The 24,868-nt window shown below is 41.7% G+C and overlaps 1 protein-coding gene across 19 annotated transcripts in view; it reads left to right on the forward strand.

Moving 5' to 3' along the window:
- The window catches only part of NRCAM (neuronal cell adhesion molecule), a 278,943-nt gene extending 254,698 nt beyond the window's left edge, over nucleotides 1–24,245 (forward strand). For all 19 annotated transcript variants that reach the window (XM_047695028.1, XM_047695038.1, XM_047695034.1 and 16 more), the window contains 3 exons: nucleotides 11,693–11,824; nucleotides 12,578–12,656; nucleotides 21,766–24,245. In XM_047695028.1, the coding sequence (XP_047550984.1) occupies nucleotides 11,693–11,824; nucleotides 12,578–12,656; nucleotides 21,766–22,003 (449 nt within the window). In that variant the 3' untranslated portion in view covers nucleotides 22,004–24,245. The remainder of the gene's footprint in view (nucleotides 1–11,692; nucleotides 11,825–12,577; nucleotides 12,657–21,765) is intronic.
- Nucleotides 24,246–24,868: the final 623 nt, after the last annotated feature.

Here is a 24,868-nt window from a genome sequence, read left to right on the forward strand (position 1 = left end):
GTGTCACAGATCCTCTCTCTGGCCACACCACATGCTCAGGGTTCAGAAATATGTGTCCTGAGCTGCCAACAGCCTGTAAGAACTAGGATCAGCCAAGCTCTCCGTTCTCGTCTGATTGAGCCCTGCTTCTTGTAGACACAGTGTCCTCTTTGCTGACGCGACACCACACTGTCCGTTCGGCGTTTTGGCTTAGTGAAGCCCCCTAACTGTCCTGGGACCCGCAGTCTCCCCCCCCAACCCCCACCCCAGGATCCCTCCCAGCAAGCCTTTCTGTCAGCCTACATGTTCTACCCAGTTGTGTGAATCCATCCTGTCTTCACCATGAGGGCACCTGTCTCTTTCCTTGGGGCATAGTGGAGTAGTACGTTGGTTCTCCTTTGTTTTTCTCAGCTTGCTGGGTGAGGAAGGTGTGTCGGGAGAGCAGTGCTTGAATCCCCTGGGATAGGTCTTCCCCCTGAGGCAGTCCCGAAGATCTCCCTCCATCTTTGGCCCTTGGCTATTGGTTCATCTGTTAGCTTTCTCAAGAGCTGTGAGACACGGCACAGGGCACTCACTGTCTCCCTGTGAAGTGCCCCTGGCCAGGGGTGGTCTTGGACTTTGACAGACAGGGTACAAACAGGCATGAAGAAGAAAACCAAGAGAAAGAAGTGTCTTGCGCCAAATTCCTCAGATATTGTGTGGGGAGGTCTAATTCAGATCTTTATTTATTTATTAATTTTTTTAAAGAAATCTGCTTATATTCATAGCTTTGGTAAATGATAAGCTGTAGGTCAGCTAGATTTTGAAGAACGATAGCCACGTTCAGTAATCTTAATAATGTGATCTGTGTACGTTTAACTTGAGAGAACGAGGCTGTGGAAATTCCCAATTTCCACAGTGTTGTAGAAAGATCGATGCCTCCCCTTTCCATGTGTGCGCCTTGCCTGGCTTAATTAGATCTCAATTAAAGTCCTTGGTTGTGTTACAATAATTCCCTGCTCTGTTCCCCTGGTAACCTTTCACTGAAGCATTCCACAGAAAGCCTGGCTTCCTTGCCCATGCCGTGGACGTGCCCCCGGGCTCCGCCCGGAGTCAGTAGCCCCCATTAATTGTGCTGTAAGAGGGCGGTCCGTGAAGGAGCCTGCGTTTCCCACTGACTTGCCGCCTTAGAAGATGGCATGCATTCACTGGGGAAAAAAAAAAAACCTACCCACTGATGTTAATGAATTAAAACCAATTAAGAGAAATCCTCATTAAAATAGTTTAGGTTGTACCATTTAATGTTACTAAATTGGATTGCGAGTTACTTATGAGGATAGAGATAAGCAAAAATGGACTGTCTGAAGGTTCATGAAGCCCCTGACACTGAATTTGGGCATCTCAGATAAGAAGAGAAGTAGGGTTTAAGTGATTTTTAAAAACCTAACCCTAACCTTATTCTCTACATTGCTTCTTTTAATAGTGCACTAGTCATTGAACATCGCTTGTATAAAGTGAGGGCAAATGCCTGAAGACTTTTTAACTGCTCAAGAAATAATTTGTTATCCTGGGTTTTCTTTCCTTAAAAGTATCTCTTTTTTGGAGCACAGAATGATTTCTATTCTCTTTCTTTTTCTTCTCCATACAGTTTATAGATACTCCCCGAGAGAGGAGAAAAAGGAAAGTTCTCTATAATCCTGCTAAATTTTTCTATTTTTAGGTTTTTCACTTTTTCTTTATAAGAGGATGAAAGAACCCAAGATGGCTCACTGAGAAAAAACAGGTGTGATATCCTCAGCTCTGGGTATATCGGCCCCTCGTGGCTTCAGTTACCTCTGATCGGAGGGGGAAAGAGATGCATCCCAGTGTACATTTTTAAAAAAATTTCTTACAGATTTTAAGAGATGTTAATGAAACCCAAACTTACAAATATGGAATTGTAAAAGGAGCATTTAAACCATTAAGTAGAATCCAGAACAATCCAGTGGCTATCCTGGGCCACACTCACCCCCTCCCTTGCCACACCTCAGTTGGGCATGGACACACTCCTGAGATCCTTAGGAATCACTAATCTGGATCCGTGTCCTCGTTCGGGTAAAGCCTTCAGTGTCTGTGTAGGAATCGTAGTTGTTTACGGGCATCTGTGCAATTTTTGTGTCCCTTTAAATAATTTCAGGGTCTGGGATTCTAGAGCATCCACCTGTGAAGACATCTGTAGAAATGATCCGAAAACACATAGCCAATAGATTTGCGTTCTGGGTCAGTGTTGCTGATGGAGGGACACTGATTTAACCAAGCTTTTACTTGAGACCAGCCATCAGAACACTCTTGGGAGGTGACCAGTTGGGGTACAGGAATTGGGAGAGACTAACAGGTCAAGGACAGAGCAGAGCTAGGCACCAAGGGGCTGGTGAAGAACCGTCTCCGTGGTGTAATTACCACACCAGAGTCGTCCCACCACTACTGATGCAGTCAAGAAACAAGGAACAGCTGAAGAAGATGTAAACAAAAATCAAGTTTTAAGTTTGGCCAGAACAACAGCAACAAAATGACTATAACGAATTCCATCAGTTCAACAGCTAATGTCTATCTACCCCATAAAATGCACCAGCCTTTGTTAAGGCACTGTGTACCAGGACAGTAAGACAGACCTTGCCTTTGATATGCTTAAAATGGGACCGCTGAGACCAACACATTAAAAATAAAGAGTAAAATAAAGAGTAAAAATAGGGGCACCTGGATGGCTCAGTTGGTTGAGCAACCAAGTCTTGGTTTTGGCTCAAGTTGTGATCTCATGGGTTGTGGGATTGAGACCCATGTCAGGCTCCTTGATCTTGCTCTGCCCCTCCCCCCCACTCACCCTCTCTTGCTTTCTCTCAAATACATAAATAAAAAGAAGGGTAAAAATAGATGCTAAACTAGTAATTTGAACAATATTTTATCTAAGCATAGAGGAGTGAACTGTTTGTTTTGCCCAAAAGGATCACAAAAAATTTCACGAAAATAGTAATATTGAACTGGCCCTTGATAGATAAATTTGGACAGATGAGTCAGGGGACTGATGTGCCTAAATTCTTGGTAGGAGGCATAAGCAAAGGCATGGGCTTTGAAAATCCACAGGATGTTTCAGTTTTACCCAGAGATGTGACCAAAAAGGAAGGTGAAGCCAGATGTGAATGATCATTAAGGACCACGAATGTCTTGCTAAGGAAAGAGTGTTTACCTGTGGGCAGAGGCGAGCCATGCATGTTTCAAACATGGAGAAATAGGATCACGAACTTAGTTCAGGAAGCTAAAATGCAGGTGGCTACATGGACGGGATCTACGAAGAAAGACTTAGGGTAAGGAGAGAGATGAGAGTCAGCTTTTGCAGAAAGCCCCAATAAGAAACGACACTCATAGTCCCTTGGCTGGCATGTCCAGAAAGTGGATGAGTGGAGGGTAAAACAAGGAACACTGGAATTCTCTGTGATAAAAGTACGATATCTTCTCTGGCTGGCTTTAAGAATAAGCTAAATGCTCTTCCGTTGGAAGTATCTCACTGTGCTTCTGCCTTGACATCTCCCACCAATACACCAAGACAAATTCCTCAGCTCTGTGATTCCAGAATTTCTTAAAAGAAAATGAATGTTTTGCCTGGGATCTTTACCACTGATGTTTTACGTATGTGTTTGTATTTACTGTCTCTTGACTGATCATATTCCTCTCATTATGTACTCCTTTAAGAGGAAAACCTCAGATGATAAAATCGAATAGGTCCACAGACAAGGACGCTACATAATTCCATAACCAGCTTCCCTCTCTGCTGTTTCCCACCCTTCACACAGTACACATAGGATGGTGAATTTTATCTCAGAGGTCAAGAGCATTATTTCATTTCTTTAATAGAACTCACTCAACTTTTTTTTTTTTTTTAAGAATTTATTTGAGAGAGCAAGCGAGCATGAGCAGGGGGAGCAGCAGAGGGAGAGAGAGAAGCAGACTCCCCGCTGAGCAGGGAGCCCAATGTGGGGTTCAATCCAAGAATCATGACCTGAGCCGAAGGCAAATGCCTAACTGAGCCACCCACGTGCCCAGAACTTACTCAACCTATGATAGGGTTACATCCCCATAAACCCATATTAGTCAAAATACTCGAAGTAGTAAATGCATTCAGTGCATCTAACTTACCGAAACTGGCTTAGCCCAGCCTACCTTACAGCCTACCTTACAGCCTACCTCAGAACACTTACATTAGCCTACAGTTGGGCAAAATCATCTAACACAAAGCCTATTTGATAAGGAAATGTTAATTGTCCCATGTAATTCATTGAATACTGCACTCAAAGTGCAAACAGAATGTTGTGTGAGTATGGGCTGGTTGTGAGCGTACAGGTTGTTCGTTCTCATGATCACATGGCTGAGGGGAGCAGTGGCTGGCTCCCCACCCAGCATCGTGAGAGTCTCATCCCACAAATCCACTAGCCCCAGAAGAGACCAGATTTCACAGTGTGGTTTCTACTGAACACTTCCTGCTTTCACACCATTGTAAAGTCAAAAAATCCAAAGTCAAACGATCGTTAAGTTGGTGACCATCTATACCTCTCTTTCTGATCCTAAGAAATTCTATTTCATTAAGTTAATTCCAGGAGAGACCTTTAGCTTCCAAATTCTATAACATAATTGGGAATTTAATCTTAGAGTCTAAGTCAGCCCTTGGACACCTGATTTACTATCTGAGGACATTTTCTCTGGGATAATACACTGATCTTGTTTTTGTGACTACCCAAGTTAACATATCCGTAAGTAGGTCATTTTTAGTTGAGACCGTAGTGAGAAGGTTGAGAGAATGGTCAGCCTCAGAGAGCCAAGTAATGTCCTTTATTGGCTATAGGCGTCACCTTTACTCAGTAGTAGTCATAGGGTGTCCCATCATGTCCCTAATTTGGTGTTTAAAGAAGCCATTTAGGTTGTACTACGCTTTTCCAGAATGTGACATTGTAATAAACACTTAGGTAAGATCACTTACTCTCTGGGGTGTGTCACACTTCTTTGATTTCTTCTTTTCAAGTTTCTGATAAGCATATTTGACAGGTCTTTTTGCAGCTTCTCTTCCAGTGTGTTCTAACCATCCAACAGTCTCGAAAGCTGGTGTTCCTCCCCAGCAGTTCCTGAACTCCCCACGGGCAGGCTCTTAGAGAAGACTCACAACAGGTCAGAAGCCACAGGTCCAAGTAGCACAACACAAAGTCTTTAAAGACCCACCCTTGGCTGATCAGTAGAACTAAGAAACAGCTATCTAGTATTGGGGTTGACCTTGCAGGAAGATTCTGCTACCTCTGCCCCCAGCACTGCTGAGCCACTCCCCTCCCTGCCCCACATTGGTAAGTGAGGGCTCAGGATTCCCGGGACTGTATCTAATGGACAACAGTTTACATCATTCGGGACCCATAGCACAGAACTCATCGATCTGGATATCGTACATCATTATTCCTGATTATTCATTCACGTCCTATCGCTGCTTTTATAAATGACGACCCTTTCTGGCACGGAAGTGAAATATGAGTGAGCCCTAAATTTCGACAATAAATCTAATTCAGTTTTATTTGCACAATCTCAGAGGACTTCCTCTTAGTTTATATTCGTGTGTTGGACGCTGCAGATCGATTGCTTGTTTTATTCCTCTGTTGTGTGTTTATCTTAAGCCGTAAATCCTGGGATCGGGAAACTTACTGCCACAGCAGCAGAGACCAGGGCCGGTGTCAGCTGGGAGTCGAAAGGGCCAGAGCCCGTGAGCTTTTATCTTGAATATGATGTGGCTGGCAGTAAGAAGCAATTTCATTGCCTGGTTGTTAATTTGGGGGCTGCATTTTAAAAGAGTAAGAATATTTTTAAGGCTTTACTGTGGGTCATTCTGAAAAATAACTTGATCCAATTAAATGAATCCTGTTTATCTAAAAAAATTCGAGTGAACTGAACCATCAAACTATATGTTTTATACATCACTGAGAGTCTCTTTTGTTCCTGTTATTCAAAACAAGGGCATACTATGTTCTGTTGCATATGTTATTTTCATGTCATGGTACTTAAAACTGCTCTATACTCAACATGTAAACAAGAGTAAGGCAGCCAAAATTGTGTTTGTCAGTACAAGTGGGAAGGAAGAACAGTCTGTTCAAATTGGACTTTGAGGTAGCAACAATCAAACTGACTAGTCATTATACCTGTACTACCCAACAGAATTTTATCAGAAATTGCAGAACAATAACACTTGGAGGGAACATCCATTACGTCTCCATGTTTAATGCATTCCCTAGACTGGCACCAGTGTATACCCTGGCCACGCCCACCAGGAGGTGGGACAGCTTTGATTTTCAGGGGTTGATGAAAACCCGTGGTCCCTCCCCAGTGCAGCATGCTCTGCACGGAATAAACTGGGTGGCCAATGAATGTTTGTGACAACATGTTGAATGTTGTCCAACTTTCTGTTCAGGCCTTTATCATGCAAATAAATATTTTTAGAAGTAACTCTTCCTTTAGGAAAGTGAATACTCGGGAGAGGTTGTATCTATGACTTGGACAAACTTGAAAGCATTTAAGTGGGGCGCCTAGGTGGCTCAGTCTTTAAGTGTCTGCAGCCGGGTCAGGTCATGATTGCTGTGATCGAACCTTATGGCAGGCTCCCTGCTCGGGGGGAGTCTGCTTCTCCCTCTGACCCTCCCCCACTCATACTCGTCTCTCTGTCAAATAAATAAAATCTTAAAAAAAAAAAATGAAAGCATTTAAGTTTACCAAAAGATTCATCTTGTAAGCCTCAAAAAACAATTCTTTCCATAGCTCACTTAAACTATTTAATGTAGAACAATTCTTTTTATAAAGATCATTAGAGAAACAATAATATCTAAGGCAAAGTGCAGAGAAAGAAGTTTCCTTTGCATTAAAAAGAAGATGTAATGCAATGAGAATGTCTACAATTAATGTGCAATCTCTATATCCGGTCAGTTTTTCTTTGAGGACATTTTCATGTCATTTTCATTTCAGTTGATTGATCTGGCATGGCTAGATTTATAACCATCTAAAAAGATAAACCTAAGCAGTCTAGATTTTGTCTTTAGCATATAAAGATTTTTTCTTGCTTGAAATGTTAAGTGACTTCCAGTTCCTCAAAATATTCAAATTTGTTGTTTTTGCAAAATTCCCATATACAAAAAGAGTGGAGGAAAGAAATTGTAAATGGTTCTCAGAGCTTCTTTGAGTGGAGTCATCCAATGCCTGGAGCATAGAAGGTTTGAGTTGGTGCCGAGGGGACTCGGGTTTTGTGAGTTCAGAGGATGTGTTTGAGAGAGCCCCAGCTGGAGACAGGGGCCTAGTCGAGTTGGGTTATGGATAGGACCATGAAGGTCTTTCTGTGGGGCCCAGTTGGGTTGGGACTTGGGGTTTTTAATTGTCTTTGGCTCTCATATCAAATGGATTACAGAATCGGGCTGATCACCTTCTAATCACAGCATAGACTAAAACCATTACAAAAACAGAGATAGAAATGATTCTTAACTTACATTATTTCAGTAATTCAATTTTTCACGTCCTTTATCCATGTAAACTTTCTCTTGGAGTTAGGATAATTTTCAAGATGCTTTTGAAGCTAGAATGATTCCTTGATAGAGTCACAATTTTTTATGTCACAAGGGACTGTAATGGGGCACAACCCTGCCAGTCTGGTGAGACCACTGACGTAAAGATTATTATACTTAAATAAATGAGAAATTGTTCAAAGCACGTATCTCACTGTAACCGCACCAAATCTGCCTGCCTGCCTAATTTTTGTTCTTTGAACAGTATCATACTACGTGACAAGTGATTGAAGTTTCTAAAATAAAGATACTGTTCATGTAAGATGCAAGAGTATTCACACTAACTCACGAGATGGAGAATAATCCCTGCTTCCCCATATTAAAGAAGGGCGCGTGGCACAGGCTCACTCTGTGATTCATCCGTCTGCTTTACTTCCGTTCTGTCACCCCGTGCGTTCTTGAGAAGATGCTGCATTTGCTCTAGAACCTGCAGGCAAAATGCGTTTTGTGTGTGTCTTTCATGACACGAGACTTATGATTTTCAAAGTCACTTAAAGCCATGCATCATATAGAAGATCTACATCACCAGTGGTTTTAAAACAAGAAAGCAAAGGTAATCCTCAGTAACGTATCCAACCACATTTTAAGCTATTTGTGAGTGAAAATTATCATGTTTAGAGAAAACCACTTCTCTGTAATTTTGTTCCTTGTGTTTTCACAACCGCATGTCGACAGAACTCTAGGAAAACTCTGTGTTTGGCTGAGAAGAGGAATTATCAAGTCAGAGTTAGGATTACAGGGTGTTTTTTGTTAGCGATGATGACTTTTCATTCCAAAATACGAAGAGCCCAGGGAGACGTTGTGTCCACTGGTAGCTGGCAGGCTGACAGTAGTCCCAGCACTAGCATTTCATCAGCCTGAATCTCGACTGGGCAGCTGGTTTCCAATGGCTGCTCTTGTTTGGTCCAAACCACAATCCTATGGGGCGGACAGTGTTCGTTCCTACCCAGGCATCAGGTCAGTGCATGTCACCCGGCTGGAACGTGACGGAGCTGGAGTTGGAGGCTCAGCCTTCCAACACTGGAGGAGAGGCTCTCACGACACCCCCCTCCCCCGATGAGGGTCACCGCGCCCACACCCTGGGAGAAACAGACTGGAGTGACCACTTTGTTTGCCACTCGGTGTGTCTGTCCAGCTGTTCTGGACCCCTGAAGGCTCCTGTGTCCACCTAGCCAGCAGCTCAAGCTCGAATTGGATTCTATCTATGACATCAAATGTGGCATTTTTTGTCCTTTTATGGGACAGAAGGCAAACCCTTTAGAAAAATTTTGTCCTCCAGTGTCATTATACCTACAATGCCGGCTGCACCTGGCAGCTGGTTCAAGGTGGGCGTTCGTCACGGGCAGGCTGTTCTTATGTGCCAGCAATGGAGAGGTAGGACGAGGCCACAACCAGTTACTGTCACCTTTGACACATAAATATTACCATGAAAAAGAGTAAGTCTTGATTAAATCCTTAGTTAACATATGACTTCCAGGAGCAAATAGTGTTAATCAATACTGGCTCCAAACTTTGGCCAAGGGAATGTTTTGCTCTTTCTATACATTTATAACTATTTTGATTCAATAGGAAATTTTTAGATTTAACGGATTCTTCATCAATAGCCATTTATTCACTCTGTCCCTTCCACGTTGCTCTGTTATTCTAAGCATTTCTTCGGAGACCTACGACCACAGAGCACAGGTTAGCCAGTAGAGAGCAAGCAATGTGCTGGCGGAACACTGGTTAAAACTGACTTCTAGGAAACAAAGCAGATTTTATTCCTCAGGCTTATTTCCTTTTTTCATATTCTTTATATTTTTCTATTTGTTTAATTTATCACTTTATGGATTACTCAAGAAATACATGAACATGATTTTATTGTAAAGGTTTAAGTAAAGTGAAAATCCACTTTAACTCTGCTACTCAATCCTACAAGTACCTACCCAGTGAAACCCGAATTCAAGAAGAAAAACCCGCAACAGGCTTCAGTGTGTGTGTGTGTCTGCATGCACATGTGTGTGCACGTGCGTGTGCATGTGAGGCACAATGGTGGCCATGACTTGGGTTTGAATGTGTATCTGCAGTTAAGGTGGCTTCAGAGTGTCCTGGGAAGAGTTGAAGTCTCTCATAGTCATTCTAGGCTTTAGGTCCCTTCTTCTATGGATGAGAAGTTACGAAAAGTTATTTTACCCCGATGCTTTTCTGGTTCAGTTTTGGCAAAAAGGCACACAACCAAAGACCATGTACAAATTTGAAGGGGGAAAAATGTATTGTCAAGGAGTATGTAATCATGGACTTTTAAAATCCTCTGCCTGTCTCAGAATGGAGAGTCCCTCTAGTCTTCTGTTTTTCCTAAAGACTTCTGCAGATCTGAGGTCTGGGCTTGTTTTCTGGAATCTGTGAGAGCGGTAGAGCGTAATGGCTAGTACCTCGGGAGTCGGACAGACTCCGTCCAACTCCAGCCATCAGGCAAGTTCTTTCTGTTCCCGGGGCGTGGGTTTGTTCCTGCTGCCCACCTCAAAGCATTGCTGTGAAGATTAAATCAGATGTTGCCCTCAGCACAGTGCCCGGCACACGGTAGGAGTTTCGGGACGTTAGCTCTCATTATCTCTGTCTTCCATCTCCATCATCATTGTCATGATCAGGGTATGTGTGCGCAGGAGTGCACCGCCCGAACTCCTGCCTTGGTTGCATCTCGTCAGGATACAACTCAAACCCCTTGAATCAACGAGGCACCCATGGCCATCAAGAGCAAGGCTACTGACCCTTGATCAACAATCCAGAGGATGTATTTCCACTTCTCGTGTTATTTCTTAAACGCACACACACACATTCTTCACATCCTTCTTCATGCTTGATTTTAAGCATTTCACTTTTCTCCCTCTGCTTTGTGTGGAGGAAAATAAGGCAACACGGTGCGATATTGGCCATGGAGGGCAGAAGCTGGGGGCTATGTAGCCATGTGTTTCTGCATCCAGAGATCACATATAGCCAACCCAACCGTGTTAAATGCACGCAGAAGAAACTCCGTCAAATTAAAAGCATGATATAGACATGCTTGTGAATCTAAAGAAGCAAACCTTTTACTCTGATCATGGTCAAAAGAAAAAAATAAAGGCTTTTTAAAAAAAAGTTTCATACTAATTTATTTAAACAAATCCTCATGGGCATGTCTGAATAGCCATTGATGCTGCACTTTGTCCCATTTGATTGATACTTTAGAATAATACCAGAAATGCTAATTACTCTGTGTTTTTCTTAGGAGATTTGCATATGGGGACTAGTTGAATAAGGGGCTTCACGTTTATTGACTCAAAGAGAATAGATGAAGACAAAGACTATGTATACATGTGAATGAGTATTTTCTCTTTAAGCTGGTCATTTATCCCAATAATGATTCCGCTGATCAAGATACCTTTCAAAGTCTTTTAAATGGATCCAAAGCAATATTGAATATCGAATATTGATCCTTTGAGGGTAAATTGGATTTTTCAGAGATTTCCAAAAATATTTTAGAACCAAGTCTTGTAAATGAGATGAATAACAAATCTAAGTCATGATTTAGGTGCAAATTGAGATGTTATATAAAATAATAAGGCTGGCTACCTTATGTGGACAGGTTTCTTGGGTGGAAAGTTTTCTGTTTTAAAAGAAGATTTCCAAAACATCTTGAAAAATGGAAACATCGTTGCAATGATACATTAGCCTCCAAAAGCAGTTCCTTTGAAGGAAAAATACTCCATGAGATGTATACATTCCGTTCTGTTTCAAATCAGTCTTACATTCTTATCATTTTACTTAATATACAGTTTATTTGTAGACAGGACTTTCAAATCTGACTTGGGACTATATTTCTATTGAGAATATATAGTGAAAATTGCTGTGAACACAGTGTTTAGCAGGATTTGTTAGCATTTGATGGTATTAGCGTTCAGATTTCGCTACTTGAATTTTTTTGATTAATGAAGATTTTTCAAAGTTTTTATGTAACTCCTGATTGATGACTGGCAGATTTCAATTGGGGGCCACGTGTAAAATGTATAAAAGCTCATATACTACGGTAATTTTTTACTGCAAGAGACTATGACAGTTCTCGTCTACCTCTTAAGCCATGCCCCTGACGCCCCTGATTTGTTTTCCAGCAATGGCGAGCCGGCAGGTGGATATTGCGACTCAGGGCTGGTTCATTGGTCTAATGTGTGCTGTCGCTCTCCTGATCTTAATTTTGCTGATTGTTTGCTTCATCAGAAGAAACAAGGGTGGGAAATATCCAGGTAAGAAAGAAAGACAGATTAAAATTGCCATACAATGCTGCATAATTATTCAAAACTATAAAGAAATAATGAGAGTGATCACGTGGATCACAATAAGCGTATTTTCCCAGAGCCAGAAATTTGGGCTTTCTGTCCCAACAAGTTTTGATGCCTTTTTTTTTTTTTTTTTTTTTTTTGGTACACAATGTTTTGGTAAAGATTGTCAAGGATCAGAAGGTATTTGGGGGAGTAAATTAACCTGTTCTCTGAAGATATTAATGACTCTGCTTGCTTAGACTCCACCGAAGTCCCAGGTGCTACACCTAAAACCAACAGGCAGAGGGTGAAGGCACGTGGAGTCTTCTAGAGGAAGTACTGCAAGGGTTGAGTCTTAATATCGTGATGTGTAACATTGCTTTTCCTCTATGGCTAATGGTTTTGTTCAATTCAGTGGATCCAGTGAATTTGTATTTTCTTTCCCTGGCCATTTCCCATTCAGTGGCCAGGGAAACAAATCCACCAAAGAAGAGATGTGCTGAAACCATTTGTAACCTTGAATATAGGTAATAAATAGATGGGCCAAAGCCTTTAGTCTCAAAGAGACTAAAACAGCCAAGTATATGCAGGGCCACATAACCCATCTGCTGGGGTAGGACAGCAGCTGGGTATAGAATCGTTTTCCACCGCAATACATCTCAGAGAGTGTGCTCTTGAAAACTTTGAATAAGGAAACAAGGAATCAATAGGTCATATTATCCCTTTGAAATTTTTTAGTCAAAGAGAAGGAAGATGCTCATGCCGATCCTGAAATCCAGCCCATGAAGGAAGACGATGGCACTTTTGGAGAATACAGGTGAGCTGTTGCTTCTCAGCCTCCCCTCACGTACCCCGCGCCGCACACGCACCGGGCGCTCATGCCAACTCCCGCTTGTAGGATGGGGCCAGAGACAGGCTCTGTGGCATTTCCTATTTTCCTCAAATATCCATTTAGAAACACTTCCATGTCTACATGGCTACACATCCCCAATGAAAATATCCTCACTCTTCACTAAAAAATAAATCTCCATCTTAGTCCCAGGTTTGGGGCCAGAGTGCCGTCCACTCCGCCATATTTCTCCAGAAGCATTGTTGTATTGCTCAACCTAGGAAGAGCTGGTGTGTTATAATAAGAGTTAAAACAACAATAAAGACACTACACGGCTTGCACTGTGACGGAAACTACACCTGTCACTCTCTAAGTAATGAGTTTATAAAATTGGTGGTACTCTTTTTAATCCTGGATTTGATGCTTGTTTTTCCAAAAGAAATGCATATATCCCATCCATTAATCATGAAAGGATGGCAAGCCTCTTTCAGAAGCTGTAAATTGTTAAGACTGCCATAGCCCTCTAGGCAGTGTGCTAAGTCACAGAACTTTGATTATACATTCTTGGCTTGGCTCCATCATTAAGGATAAGTTTTAACATAACCTAGTGCTAAGTAATGAAAAGAGAAGGGGGGAGAGACTGAGGGAGACTCTTTAAATAAAGATATTCTTGCCTAGGATTTATATGTCTTTTTAAAAAGAGAGAGTTGATTATTTTGGATATGTTTAAAATCAGAAACAAGCTCTATATTTATTTCTTTAAAAAGTTGGGATTTGGCTGTTCCAAAGGAATACTTCTATTTGTAAAATACTTTTATTCCTTGTTTTTTCTATCAGCCTCTTAATTATAAAAATGTAGTCTTTTAAATATGCCCTGAGCCCAGATTGAGTCTTTTTTGGCAGAAAAAAAGGCTTTTAGGTGAAATGAAATATTTCCTTATTGTGATTGCCAGATGACATTTATAGATATTTGTGCTAATTTTTCTCCATCTTGGAGCTCATTTTTGGTATTTCCACATCAATATCATGAGGGGCTAAGAATGTCAAGGATAAGAAATATGATAACTGATTGAGAAAAACCATATATTTTAGATACATTTGGTATCATATCAGTTTCCATGCAGATACAAGTGTTTGGGCTTCGTGCCTCAGCACCTATCCCTTCAGAAACTCTGACCTTCAGCAGAGATGATTATGATTTGTAAAACTTCTCAGAATTTCTTTACCTCATGATACCAAAAGATGTCTAGTGAGGGTTGTCTGGATGTCCCATGTTGACTCTGGGACTCAAAATCTGTGGAAGCTTCCTGCGCCACCCCCTCTGCTCCACTCTCCTCAGCCATAGTAGGGCAGTGTGCAGATGGCTACAGTCTAGGGAGGCCATGTGTCACGCTGGGTGAGTTGCAGTCTTCGCTGGTTTAATTCACTCTTCTACCTGTTCTTCCCATAACGCAGGTGAGGCAATAATGACTAAATAACTTCTTCGGGTTCCTGTGACTAGAATGTTACACAAGATAGGCACAACACTCCCTTCTTTATGGCGATGTTGTCTTTAGTGTAGCCTAAAACACCTGTATTGGCATGAACTAGAAAGAAAGCATGGCGCCTCCTGCGTTCCTCACATGGCGATGGATTCCTATTGTCCATCATCACACTTAAATCAATCCGGCAATGTGCTGCTCACCTCATGCCTCTCAAATGTCAGCTTGCTTTTCTGGTGGTGTGAAGCCAGGGTCTGCATAACCTGACATTCTCAGGGCAGCCATGCTGCCTACTCGGTTGAAATGTGATAGAAATCAAGGCTGCCCCAGAACTAGCTCCCAATCCAGAAACTTCATTTTACCATCAACCCAACCCTATCCTTTAGATAAGGCACTCAATGTGTCTGGGGTCTCCATCTCTTTCATCTGTAAAATAGTACAGTTGCTCAAATATTAGATGATCACTGAAGGCTTCTAGTTTCTGTGATTTCTAACCTCCTCCACAAGATGTCTACTAACAACCTTTAATTCAATTCGGGGTTCCAGAACAGTACATGAGCAGTACATGGCAAGGATTTGGCAACTGGCCTCATTATCACTATGTTTACATTTCTTTGGCCATATTTCTTTGTCTTGGTGTTCATTCATGTGTGATATGTTTGTGAAGCGTTTTCACACGGTTGTCTTTAACTCATGCCTTGAGTTCCTCAGAAGAGAAAGACTTTTCTTTGGGCCTATCAAGTACAGACCTGTTGGTTCATGTGTGAAGACAGAAATATTTGTCACACATGCAATTACACTGATGTGGGAGGTACCAAGGGAAGGTTCTGACCGGTGTCTAAAACTTAATACACAACCCAGTAATTCTTTTTTTTAACCGAAGCTGCCAGTCCATGAGGACAGTCAATCCCACAAGTGAAATCACTTTCCCAAATACCCAACCACCCTTTGCTATGGCTGTGGCTTCATCTTGTCACTTCTTGACACTACCTCAGAAGTTTTCCACTGTGGATTCTTTTCTAACTTAAAAACAAAAACAAAAACAAAAAGGTTTTAGTTTCTTAGGTGTTACGATGAATGAAAACGGTTCCAACTATTTATTCCAACAGATTTAAAAAAAATAATAATACATTGAATACATTGAAGTGTCATTCTCCTTCCTAAATCACCAGGGTCCCTTATCTACTCTGCACCTTCTAGAAGTTTTGAGCTCTGTATTATTTATTGATGCTTCTTCTTTTTCATTCTGAAAATAAATTAATATGCAGATCACATACCAACAGACAAAACTGAGGCTGTTGCTAAATGTAAATCAATTCTGTTTATGATTTGCTCGTTCTCCAACTTGAGGATGGAACAGTTTCTACACCGTTGGCTCTGAGCCAGAGGACATTTCATAGTGCCAAGAGGGATGGAACTTCAATAGCTAAATTTGATTTTTTTTTTCCCCATAAGCTGTAACCTTGTGCCCTCCCTCTAACTCCCACCCCCAGCAGTGACCCTCTGGTGGAAGCCTGCAGTCTTCTTTGTTTGTTTCTTTAATTATACAGACAGTAGGATCAGCACCCTTACTAGCATATAGAAAAATCAGAGAAACAATGCAACCAACCGTGTAAGTATTTTTTTTTTATTCTCTAGATCCATTCCTTTAGAAACCAGAATGAACCTAGGTCATAAATCCTGTGGCCATGGTACTTGAACCCATAGCATATGTGGAGGGTCTAGGCACAGGAGTCTTGTCCTTCAAGTGAACATGGTCCTGTTCCAAGCATGCTAACCCATGCTTGTTGGGTTTGAATGATGTGAAGATGGGTCACAGGTGCTGTCACTTTAGATTTATTCTGTTCACAAACATAAACTGGTATGTGAACAGTATAAATAATGACAGACCTTTAGAAGGAGTGTTTGGGTCGTGAAGGTCACTCGAACTACAGCAGGGTTTGGTGGGTTTGGTGGTGGGATGGTGACCACAGGAAAGTCAGGCCAAATGATCACAGATTTGTCCATTGCTCCTGGACTTTGGTCAGTAGATGTTCAATGAGTACGACCTGTGTGCATAACACCAAATGAAGGGCTGCTGCAAAAAAGAACTCCTTAAAATTCATCCTGAGGGTAAGGCAAAGGAAAAAAAATACCTATACTCCGATGCTTTGTCAGACATCATGAAATTCACAAGGAATGAAAATTTGCTGATGCTAGAATTCTGAAAAATTTCAAAAAACACCCACCATGATATTGATATTACATGTGATATTACAATGAATTCATTCATTCAACCCATATTTATTGAGTGCCTACTTTATGCCAGGCTGTGGGGATCTTAAAAATGATAGAATGTTATCTCACTAGTTTATAGTCTAGTGAGGGACACAGGGAGGTAAACGGATGGTCAGCATCGTGTGAAAAGTGCTATGAAAGAGGTACAACTCAGGCTGGAAGCCAAAGTCTTTGGGGTGGGTGGAAGGAGGGTGATGAGGGAAGTCCTCCCAGAGGACGCAGCATAGGGACTGTTTCTACACCATGATGTGAACTTTCCTTTACGCTACAAAACCATCTTCATTCATGGCTATGAGGATCAAAAAGTATATTTTGGAGCCATATTACTATTTTATGACTTATTTCGAAATTTGTTGAATCTTTGTCCTTAACTGTTTTCGTAAAAGGTAGGGCTGAATATTTTTAAGCTTTGAATACCATGTAACTAAGTAAGTGTATGACTCTTAAGTCATCCTCCATAACTTCTCAATTCCTCTCGCTGGAGAGGCTTCTCTTTCACACTGAAACTTGACTGAGCGACTTCCCTTGACACAATGTCAAAAGCGAGTTTGTTTACTATTTCATTAAGAAATTCATCTTTGAGTTGAAAAAAGCCAAGCATTAATACACAGGCTTAAAACCAGACCTCACCTCTGGAAAGTTCTAAGTAAGTGTGTTACACAGAGTATTTGTGAGAAAAAGAATGTCCCTCAGGTGGGGACTTGGGGTGGTGCGAGGAGGTTCGATGGTAGAGTGATGAGTGCTTCTATCTGTTGGGCACAAGTCACGTGCCACGCACTGTGCTGGTGTCTCATGTGAGTTTTTTCCCCGTTTAACCCAATTCTAACGGAAGTGTGACATTACGTTGCACCGCTTTTTAAAAACCAATCTTAGAAAACCAAGTTTTCCTGGAAAGATTCCGTGTATGGATAGGACACCCCTCTTCCTTCTCTTCTTTCAAGCACAGCTGACTTTTCTCTCTCATCCACTATGATCTTTAAGATGGAACGGATGTGGGCTGCCTGGGTGTGGCTCAGTTGGTTAAGCATCCCACTCTTGATCTCAGCTCAGGTCTTGATCTCAGAATGGTGAGTTCGAGCCCTACCTAGTGTGGAGCCTACTTTAAAAAACAAAACAAAACAAAAATCTAGAATGGATGCTTCTAGGGAGCCCCTTCTTGGCTGGTCATTATTCATAACTAATAGGATTGTGTATGTAAAAATCCAAATGAATCAGGAAAATATTAGAATTCATAAAAGAATTTAGTGATGCTGCTTGACACAAAATTAACATGAAGTCAATTTTATTTCTATATGTACCAGCAAAGAGTTGGAAAATAGGATTTTAAAAATAATCGCAGCTACCATAGGATAGAAATATGATGTAGAAATAAGGCCAACAGCATGAGCTCCCAAATATTTCATGATCTTTTGTTTGATTTGTCTATCTTTGCACCAAAACTATACTATCTTAATGCTGTAGCTTTTATTAAGTCTTGATATCTGATAAATCAAGACACACATACCCCAACTTTGTTATTCTTCCTCAATTACTTTTTAGGTGTTCCTGGCCCTTTTGTTTACATATGCGGCTGAGAACCAGCTTGCCAAGATCCATGTAAAATCCTGCTGGGTTCTTATTGGAAATAAATTGAATTTAAGGCTAATATAAAGAAGGTTAACCTACTTACGATATTTGAATCTGCCCATCCACACTTATGCGTGTTCCTCCATTTATTTAGCTCTTTTTTAATAACTGAATCAAACTTTCATTTTCTTCATAGAGAGCTTAAAACATTTTTATTGGTTTTGTTCTTATCTACTTCATATTTATATGATGTAACTGGAATCATTTTTTAAAATTTCATTTTCCAATTATTTGCAAGTACAGGAATAAAATTGACTTTATGCTAATATAGTATTCAGCAATATTACCAAACTCTCTTTTTATTCTAATGTTTGCCTGTAGATCCTTATGGGTGTTTTACTTACGTGTAACCTTATCGGTTATGAATAATGACATATGCCTTCTCTTTCTTTTTGCACATTGCTTAGTACTTTCAATGCAGTTTTGGTTAGAAGTAATGATTGCAGGCATCCCTACTGTGATTTCTGACGGGAAACAAGTCTGTCAACATTCACCATCAAAGATGATGTTTACTGCAAGTTTCTTGTGAATATCCTTAATCAGGTCAATCAAGACACTTTATATTCCTAGAGTATTGAAGTTTTTATTGTGAATGGGTGTTGAGTTTTACCAAATAACCTTTTTCTGGATCTACTAAAATAATCATAACATGTTTTTTTCTTCTGCTAAAATGGAAAAACATCAATTGATGTTTTAATGCTAAAACAAAATTGTATTCCTTGGAATAAACCCAATTGGTCATGCTATGGTATCCTTTTAGTAGATTACTAAATTCCATGGGCTCGTGATTTCCCTGGGATTTGCGCACCTAGGTTCCTGAATGAGATTTGCCTGTGATTTCACTTTCTCAGAGTGTTCTGGTTGGGTTTAGGTGGCATTGTCATATTCAATTCACAAAATGAAGAAAGGAGTGGTTCCTCTGACGTAGCAAACTTAGCATATCCACAACTGAACTATTGACCTTCCACCCCAAACATGCTGCCTGCCCTCTATAGTAAGGGTAATTTCCTCCTTTCTGTTGCTTAAACCGAAAATCTTGGTGTCATCTTTTTCTCTATTATTCCACATCCAACCAATCAGAAAATCCTTCCCGTGCTGCTTTTAGTATGTCCATAATCTAACCACTGTCTGTGACCCTGGCGTTCCACTTTTGTCCGGGTCCCAGTCATCTGACTCCTGTGTTTTTGCACTAATCCCCATGATCTAGCCCTGCTACCTCCTACTTTAATTTGGCTCTCTCTCCCCTTCAGTTCCAGCCACACAAGCTCCATTCCTAGAACATGCCAGTCTAGCGGTCACCTCGGGGCATTTGCACTGCTTGCTGCACCTGCAGGAATGGCTCTCCCTCCAACTATCCACCTGGTTGTCTCAACTCTTTTAAGTCTTTTCTCAGATATCATCTCTACTGAGGCATTCTATGGACACCCTATTTCAATGGCAGCTTCTACACCATTCCCTGACAACTTCCATCCCCTTTACTGAGTTCCGTATTTTCCATAGCACTTCTGACACCCTAGCGAGCTAATGTTTTCATATGTTGGTTGTTTATTTTCTGTATTTGCTCCCATTAGAAGTAAGCTTAATGAATTCGGGGTTTCATTCTGTTTCTCTTGCTGCTGTATTCCCAGCAACTAGAACGGTATCAGTGTAGGCACTCAATAAACATGTATTAGATGTGTGAGTGGTTGAATGTGTGGGTAGATGGCTAGATCAAAGAACCACCACAGACTAGAATTTCCTGTGGTATGTTCCTTGGAACACTAGTCCTATACAGTAAAATGAGTAAGTAGAATCCAGGTGACAAAAATCTGCTCATTATTGAACACTTCGATGGAATTTAGGGCCTCACCAAGTCAAGAACAATGTTTTGCATTAAGTATTCAAGCACAGCCTAGAGGTTAATGATTAAAGATGTGCACTTTATACTCATAGGAGGTTGGGGATTAGATGATTAGAAGCTTTGTCCCCCAAAGGGCCCCAAACACAAGTCACTTCAAGGTCCTGTGGTCCTGTGATCCCTCCCGGGTTGTCAATTAGCAGAGCTGATTGTCTTGTTTATTGGGCCTGTGACGAGAGTTTGGGTCTTGTTGCGACTGGTAATTTCTAGAAGAAGACCACTGTGTCCTGTTAAGCAAGTATCGTGTTTGCAGTGTTGAGATTTTCTTCTTGGAGAAAAATCAAAAACCCTGGTAGGAATTATTGGCCAAAAAGCCAGAATATTTGTGCATCTCGAAATGTGTGTATCTTGGCTAGAACAAAGTCACTGTCAGAAACAGAGGGAGCAGTAAAACCCTGGCACAAACTGCCAGAGGAAATATGGCCACTGACGCAACCCCTTTTTGACATTATGCCTTTTCACTTTTTACTAATATTGCTTTATGTTTCCTATTCTGCCTTGCATTTTTGGCCTTTGAAAGGAAACAGAATGCTCTCGTGACCTTCTTTTTTTTCTTTTTTTTTTTCTTCTTTTTAAAGATTTTTTTATTTATTTGTCAGAGAGAGAGTGAGAGAGAGCGAGCACAGGCAGACAGAATGGCAGGCAGAGGCAGAGGGAGAAGCAGGCTCCCCGCTGAGCAAGGAGCCCGATGTGGGACTCGATCCCAGAACGCTGGGATCATGACCTGAGCCGAAGGCAGCTGCTTAACCAACTGAGCCACCCAGGCGTCCCTTTTTTTTCCTTTTTTAAACCGAATGTCACCTTTCCAAGAGTCAGTTAGCGTGTATTCCTAGTGACACGACCATATGGGGGGTGTTCTAAAACATGCTCCCACTCCCGGATATTGTGCTAAGGGATTTCATAGAGAAATAACAGGGGAAAATTGAATTCTGTAACATTTTAAAAATTCTTCTCCTCAGATTCCCATTCAACAGAGATAGGCTACATACCACACTGGGAGAAGAGAGCATGGAGATAAAATTTCCTCTGACATTTTTTGATTCACTCATGCTCTTTAGAATATATGGTCATGACATTAAAAGTACAAAGGCAGTGCTTTGAAGTTCAACTGTGTCTCTTTCCAAAATTAATCAGTGTTGATCCATTAACTAAAATTCTGATGGAAAAAAAATATTGTTTACTATCCGTATAAGGATTTTGCTTTTCTTCTTAGGCTGTTTTCATTTGTTTCTTCTGCATCCTTTTAATGGGATTTCTAGGTCTCTTGAAAGGTAAGGTTAAAGTTTAGAGCCTGGCCTGCACTCAATAACAAAATTATTTGAAAAGTAGGATTTTGCTTCCTCTTGCTCAGAAAGCAGATCTCCTCATGTTTCACACTTAACCAAAATCATTCTCCATTCATACCCAAGGAATCCGAGAATCTGACACAGTTTAACATACTAACTTCTCTCCTTGCCATAAGCTTAGTCCTCCTTTTTTGAATTCAAAGTAGTGATGATTTTCAACCCTCCTCAAGTCTTCCTTTTCGAATGCCTGTGGCTACCTCTCAATCGCTTCTAAATCGGGAGTGGGAATCCGTCACTGACACTGACACGTGTGGCGAGAAGCCATCCACCTACTGAAGACTTCATGATTAAACCATGCACCTGATTTTCATGCCAACCACATACCAGCCATCAGAGTCCATGTGATGATTAGATTTGGCTCTCGAGGCTTGGGTCTCCACCCGCTTTATCGTAACCCGCATGCATGGTCTTTAAGAAACAATACTTGACCTAAATGCCGATCCCGACGAAACGTTTTCTCTTTCTTCCAGTGATGCCGAAGACCACAAGCCCTTGAAAAAAGGCAGTCGGACACCTTCAGACAGGACAGTGAAGAAAGAAGACAGTGATGACAGCCTCGTTGACTATGGAGAAGGGGTGAATGGCCAGTTCAATGAGGACGGCTCCTTTATTGGACAATACAGTGGTAAGAAAGAGAAAGAACCAGCGGAAGGAAACGAGAGCTCCGAGGCACCTTCTCCTGTCAATGCCATGAATTCCTTTGTTTAATCTGTAAACTCTCTGCCAATATCCCATTTCTCTAGAATGTGTCTCTTACGCACTCGGTCTGCCTTCTCATGCTAGGAACACAGAGGCAGGAAGGGTTGTGTTCTGCCGTACCTTGCTATTATGAGAGCGGCACAAACACGTACATAACTCAGATGATTTGTTCATGTGAACGGCAGTGCAGAGTGCATCCTTTTTCATTCGAAATAGGTATTCTTGTTCAGAACTGATAAAAATACTACAACACCATCAACCGATCACGTTATTTGCTCTTTGGGTACAGTTCAATACGCTGCATGAAAATTGCTACACGTGAGGGAATACCTGTGTACCTTGTTAAACATGGTTTGATACTTTGTGGATACTCTCCTCCGCTGAACCCTCTGAAATACCAATTCCGTTTTCATTGTCAAGAGTGTTACTGTAGTATTCTCTAGAACTCCAATGTCTTTGTGGACATTGTGGTGACATTGGTGACTCTATGTCTAGCTGTCGTTAGTCTTTTTGGGAGACTGTTAGCAACAGTATGTACAGGATATCCTTGCTACATGAGTTCACGATGATGGTCGCATTTGCAGATGCCTTTTGCTGAGGCTCTGTGACCGGCCTCTGTCCCCTGTCACTCCATAGCCTCCTTATTTCTCCGGGTACTACCGCAGCACAGTGTTCAACTTCTCACACCTTCCCTACGGTCAGTTGTTCTTAGGCATAAACGATGTGTATTGCAATGCGTTTTGGCACAGAACGCCAGACCGGAAAAATCGAAAAAGAATCACTTCACTTCCAAAAACGACTCCAGAAAGCACAGGGCAAGACACGTGCAGTGCCTTCGGACCAGAAGCATTCCATAACACGCTGCTTTCCGTGGTGGCCAGCCTGGCCGACGCGGAGCCCTAACTTCCTGTCATGCTCCACAAGTAACTTCTAGAAAGCAGAGGTCCTAGAAGCGGCCAATGCTGAAAGAAAGGAAACGTGAACCTAGTCAATTAGACAGTGGATGGAAAGGAGCATTTCCCCATACGTATAAAAAGAAGCCTTAGCCCCACCTAGAGGGCATGCTGGTTTTGTGGGCTTTTGTGGTTTCTGTTCAAACGAGCCAATTGGGTCAGAAGGCTGTTGATTTGGGAGAGAATTTGGGGGGATGGGGGAGATATTCCCAAACTGGAAGCAGACAACAGCATGCCAACCGGAAAGCTTTTCTCCAAGCCTTTTGAAACTCTCCGCAGCATTCAACAGCGTGTACACATATTGCCATGGACACATTTCCAACACTCAGAAATCTGATGAGTGCTAACAAGGCCAACAGTCCAAGGGATTACATCCGCAGTTTCCAGAACATACACACACGTCCTACCGTAACCACCAACAATATCTGTCAAATGGTTTACCTCCAAATAGGAAATCCTCTAACAACCTATTGTTGAAGGAATGCTCAGTTTCATTTGCCAATAAATTGGTTTCTCATAACTTGCATCAAGTTTAATTTTAAGTAAAGCTTTTTATATGTAGATATTTTGTTGAATCTGTAAATACACTGAAAGTGTAGATGCTACATGCTTCAAGGTGTTGCCTACGAATAAACGCGCAACCGATGTTGACGTCGTACTGCCTAAGAAGTTAGCTCATGAGTACAGTGCATGGGATTGGAAAGCATTTCCTTAAATGCCTTTTGGGTTTTTATTTTCCCTTTTTTGCTGTGAAACTGAAATAGTGAACGCTCTGAGATATTGACAGTGAGTTTCTAGATGGACTCCTCGGAGCTTTGCCTGTGGGGCTCAGTAGGCATCTTCACTCTATGTAGGCAAAGCCCAGTCTGAAGTCATCCCAGGTCATGATGGCCCTAACTATGTCCACAGCTCCATATTCCCTTTTCACAGACCAGCCATGTTAATGGAAATACAGAAAGACAAGACAGGCTTGCCTGGACAGCAGTGAGCACAAAGAGAAAAGTGACTTTAAGTTTGCTGGTGTTTGTTGGGGGAGGGGACAGTAAAAGTACAGTTTTTACTCTTCCGTAACAGTAGACGCTAGAGTTATCTGTGCATGAAGGGGTCACCTCTGTAATAGTGCAACAGATTTTGTATTAAAAATTAAATGTGGTTTTAAACATCCCTCTCTCTTTTGTAATAAGTCATGTTCCTAGTGGAGTGTGAATGTCCAAAGTAACGGTGTATTTAAACATACAGGCAGATATGACTGGATTTCCGTAAAAAAAAATCACTATTAAACCATCTTGATCTCTTTGTGATCTTGAACTTTCTCCATCTTTCTCCTAATGTTTTCAAATAGTGCAGATTTTTATTTTTGCCTTCGAAAGACATGCAGAGAAAATTTAACACAAAACTGAGAGAAGTAGACTATGGAATTAACAAAACAGGGAACATGCCAAGAAATTTGTAATGAAAAGCAGGTGGAGATATGGCCAGCCTTTTGAGAAATGGTCAGAGAAATAAGGTGCTGCTGCCTTTGCTGAAATGGGACCTCCATGGGCCTGGTTCCCAGGTGCCCGCTGTCAGCCTGTCCGCGTGGCCGGACTTCGCCCTCCCCAGCCCCGGGCAACGTGGATTCCTTCCCCTCTCCGCTCAGTGAGGCAGTTTCTGCATTTTCAATGATATGGGTCTGTCACCCACTCCCTCCTCTCCAGCCCTGTCGTTCCCAGTGTCTCAGACACCACACCGTCACTCACAGCTGTGTGGCACGCTGGAAGCCTGACCACAAAAAGCAGCGGTCCACTGGGGCCTTCCCGCTCGGACAGTTTATAACGGCCCTCATCTACTTTTAGTGCTGATTCTGGAAATGGCTTGTGGAGGCAAGGGAGAGAGAGATAAAGATTTCTCACCCATACTAAGCGGCTCTCTCTCTCATGGG

The sequence above is a fragment of the Lutra lutra genome, chromosome 11 (genome assembly GCF_902655055.1).
Source record: "Lutra lutra chromosome 11, mLutLut1.2, whole genome shotgun sequence".
Lineage (NCBI taxonomy): Eukaryota > Metazoa > Chordata > Mammalia > Carnivora > Mustelidae > Lutra > Lutra lutra.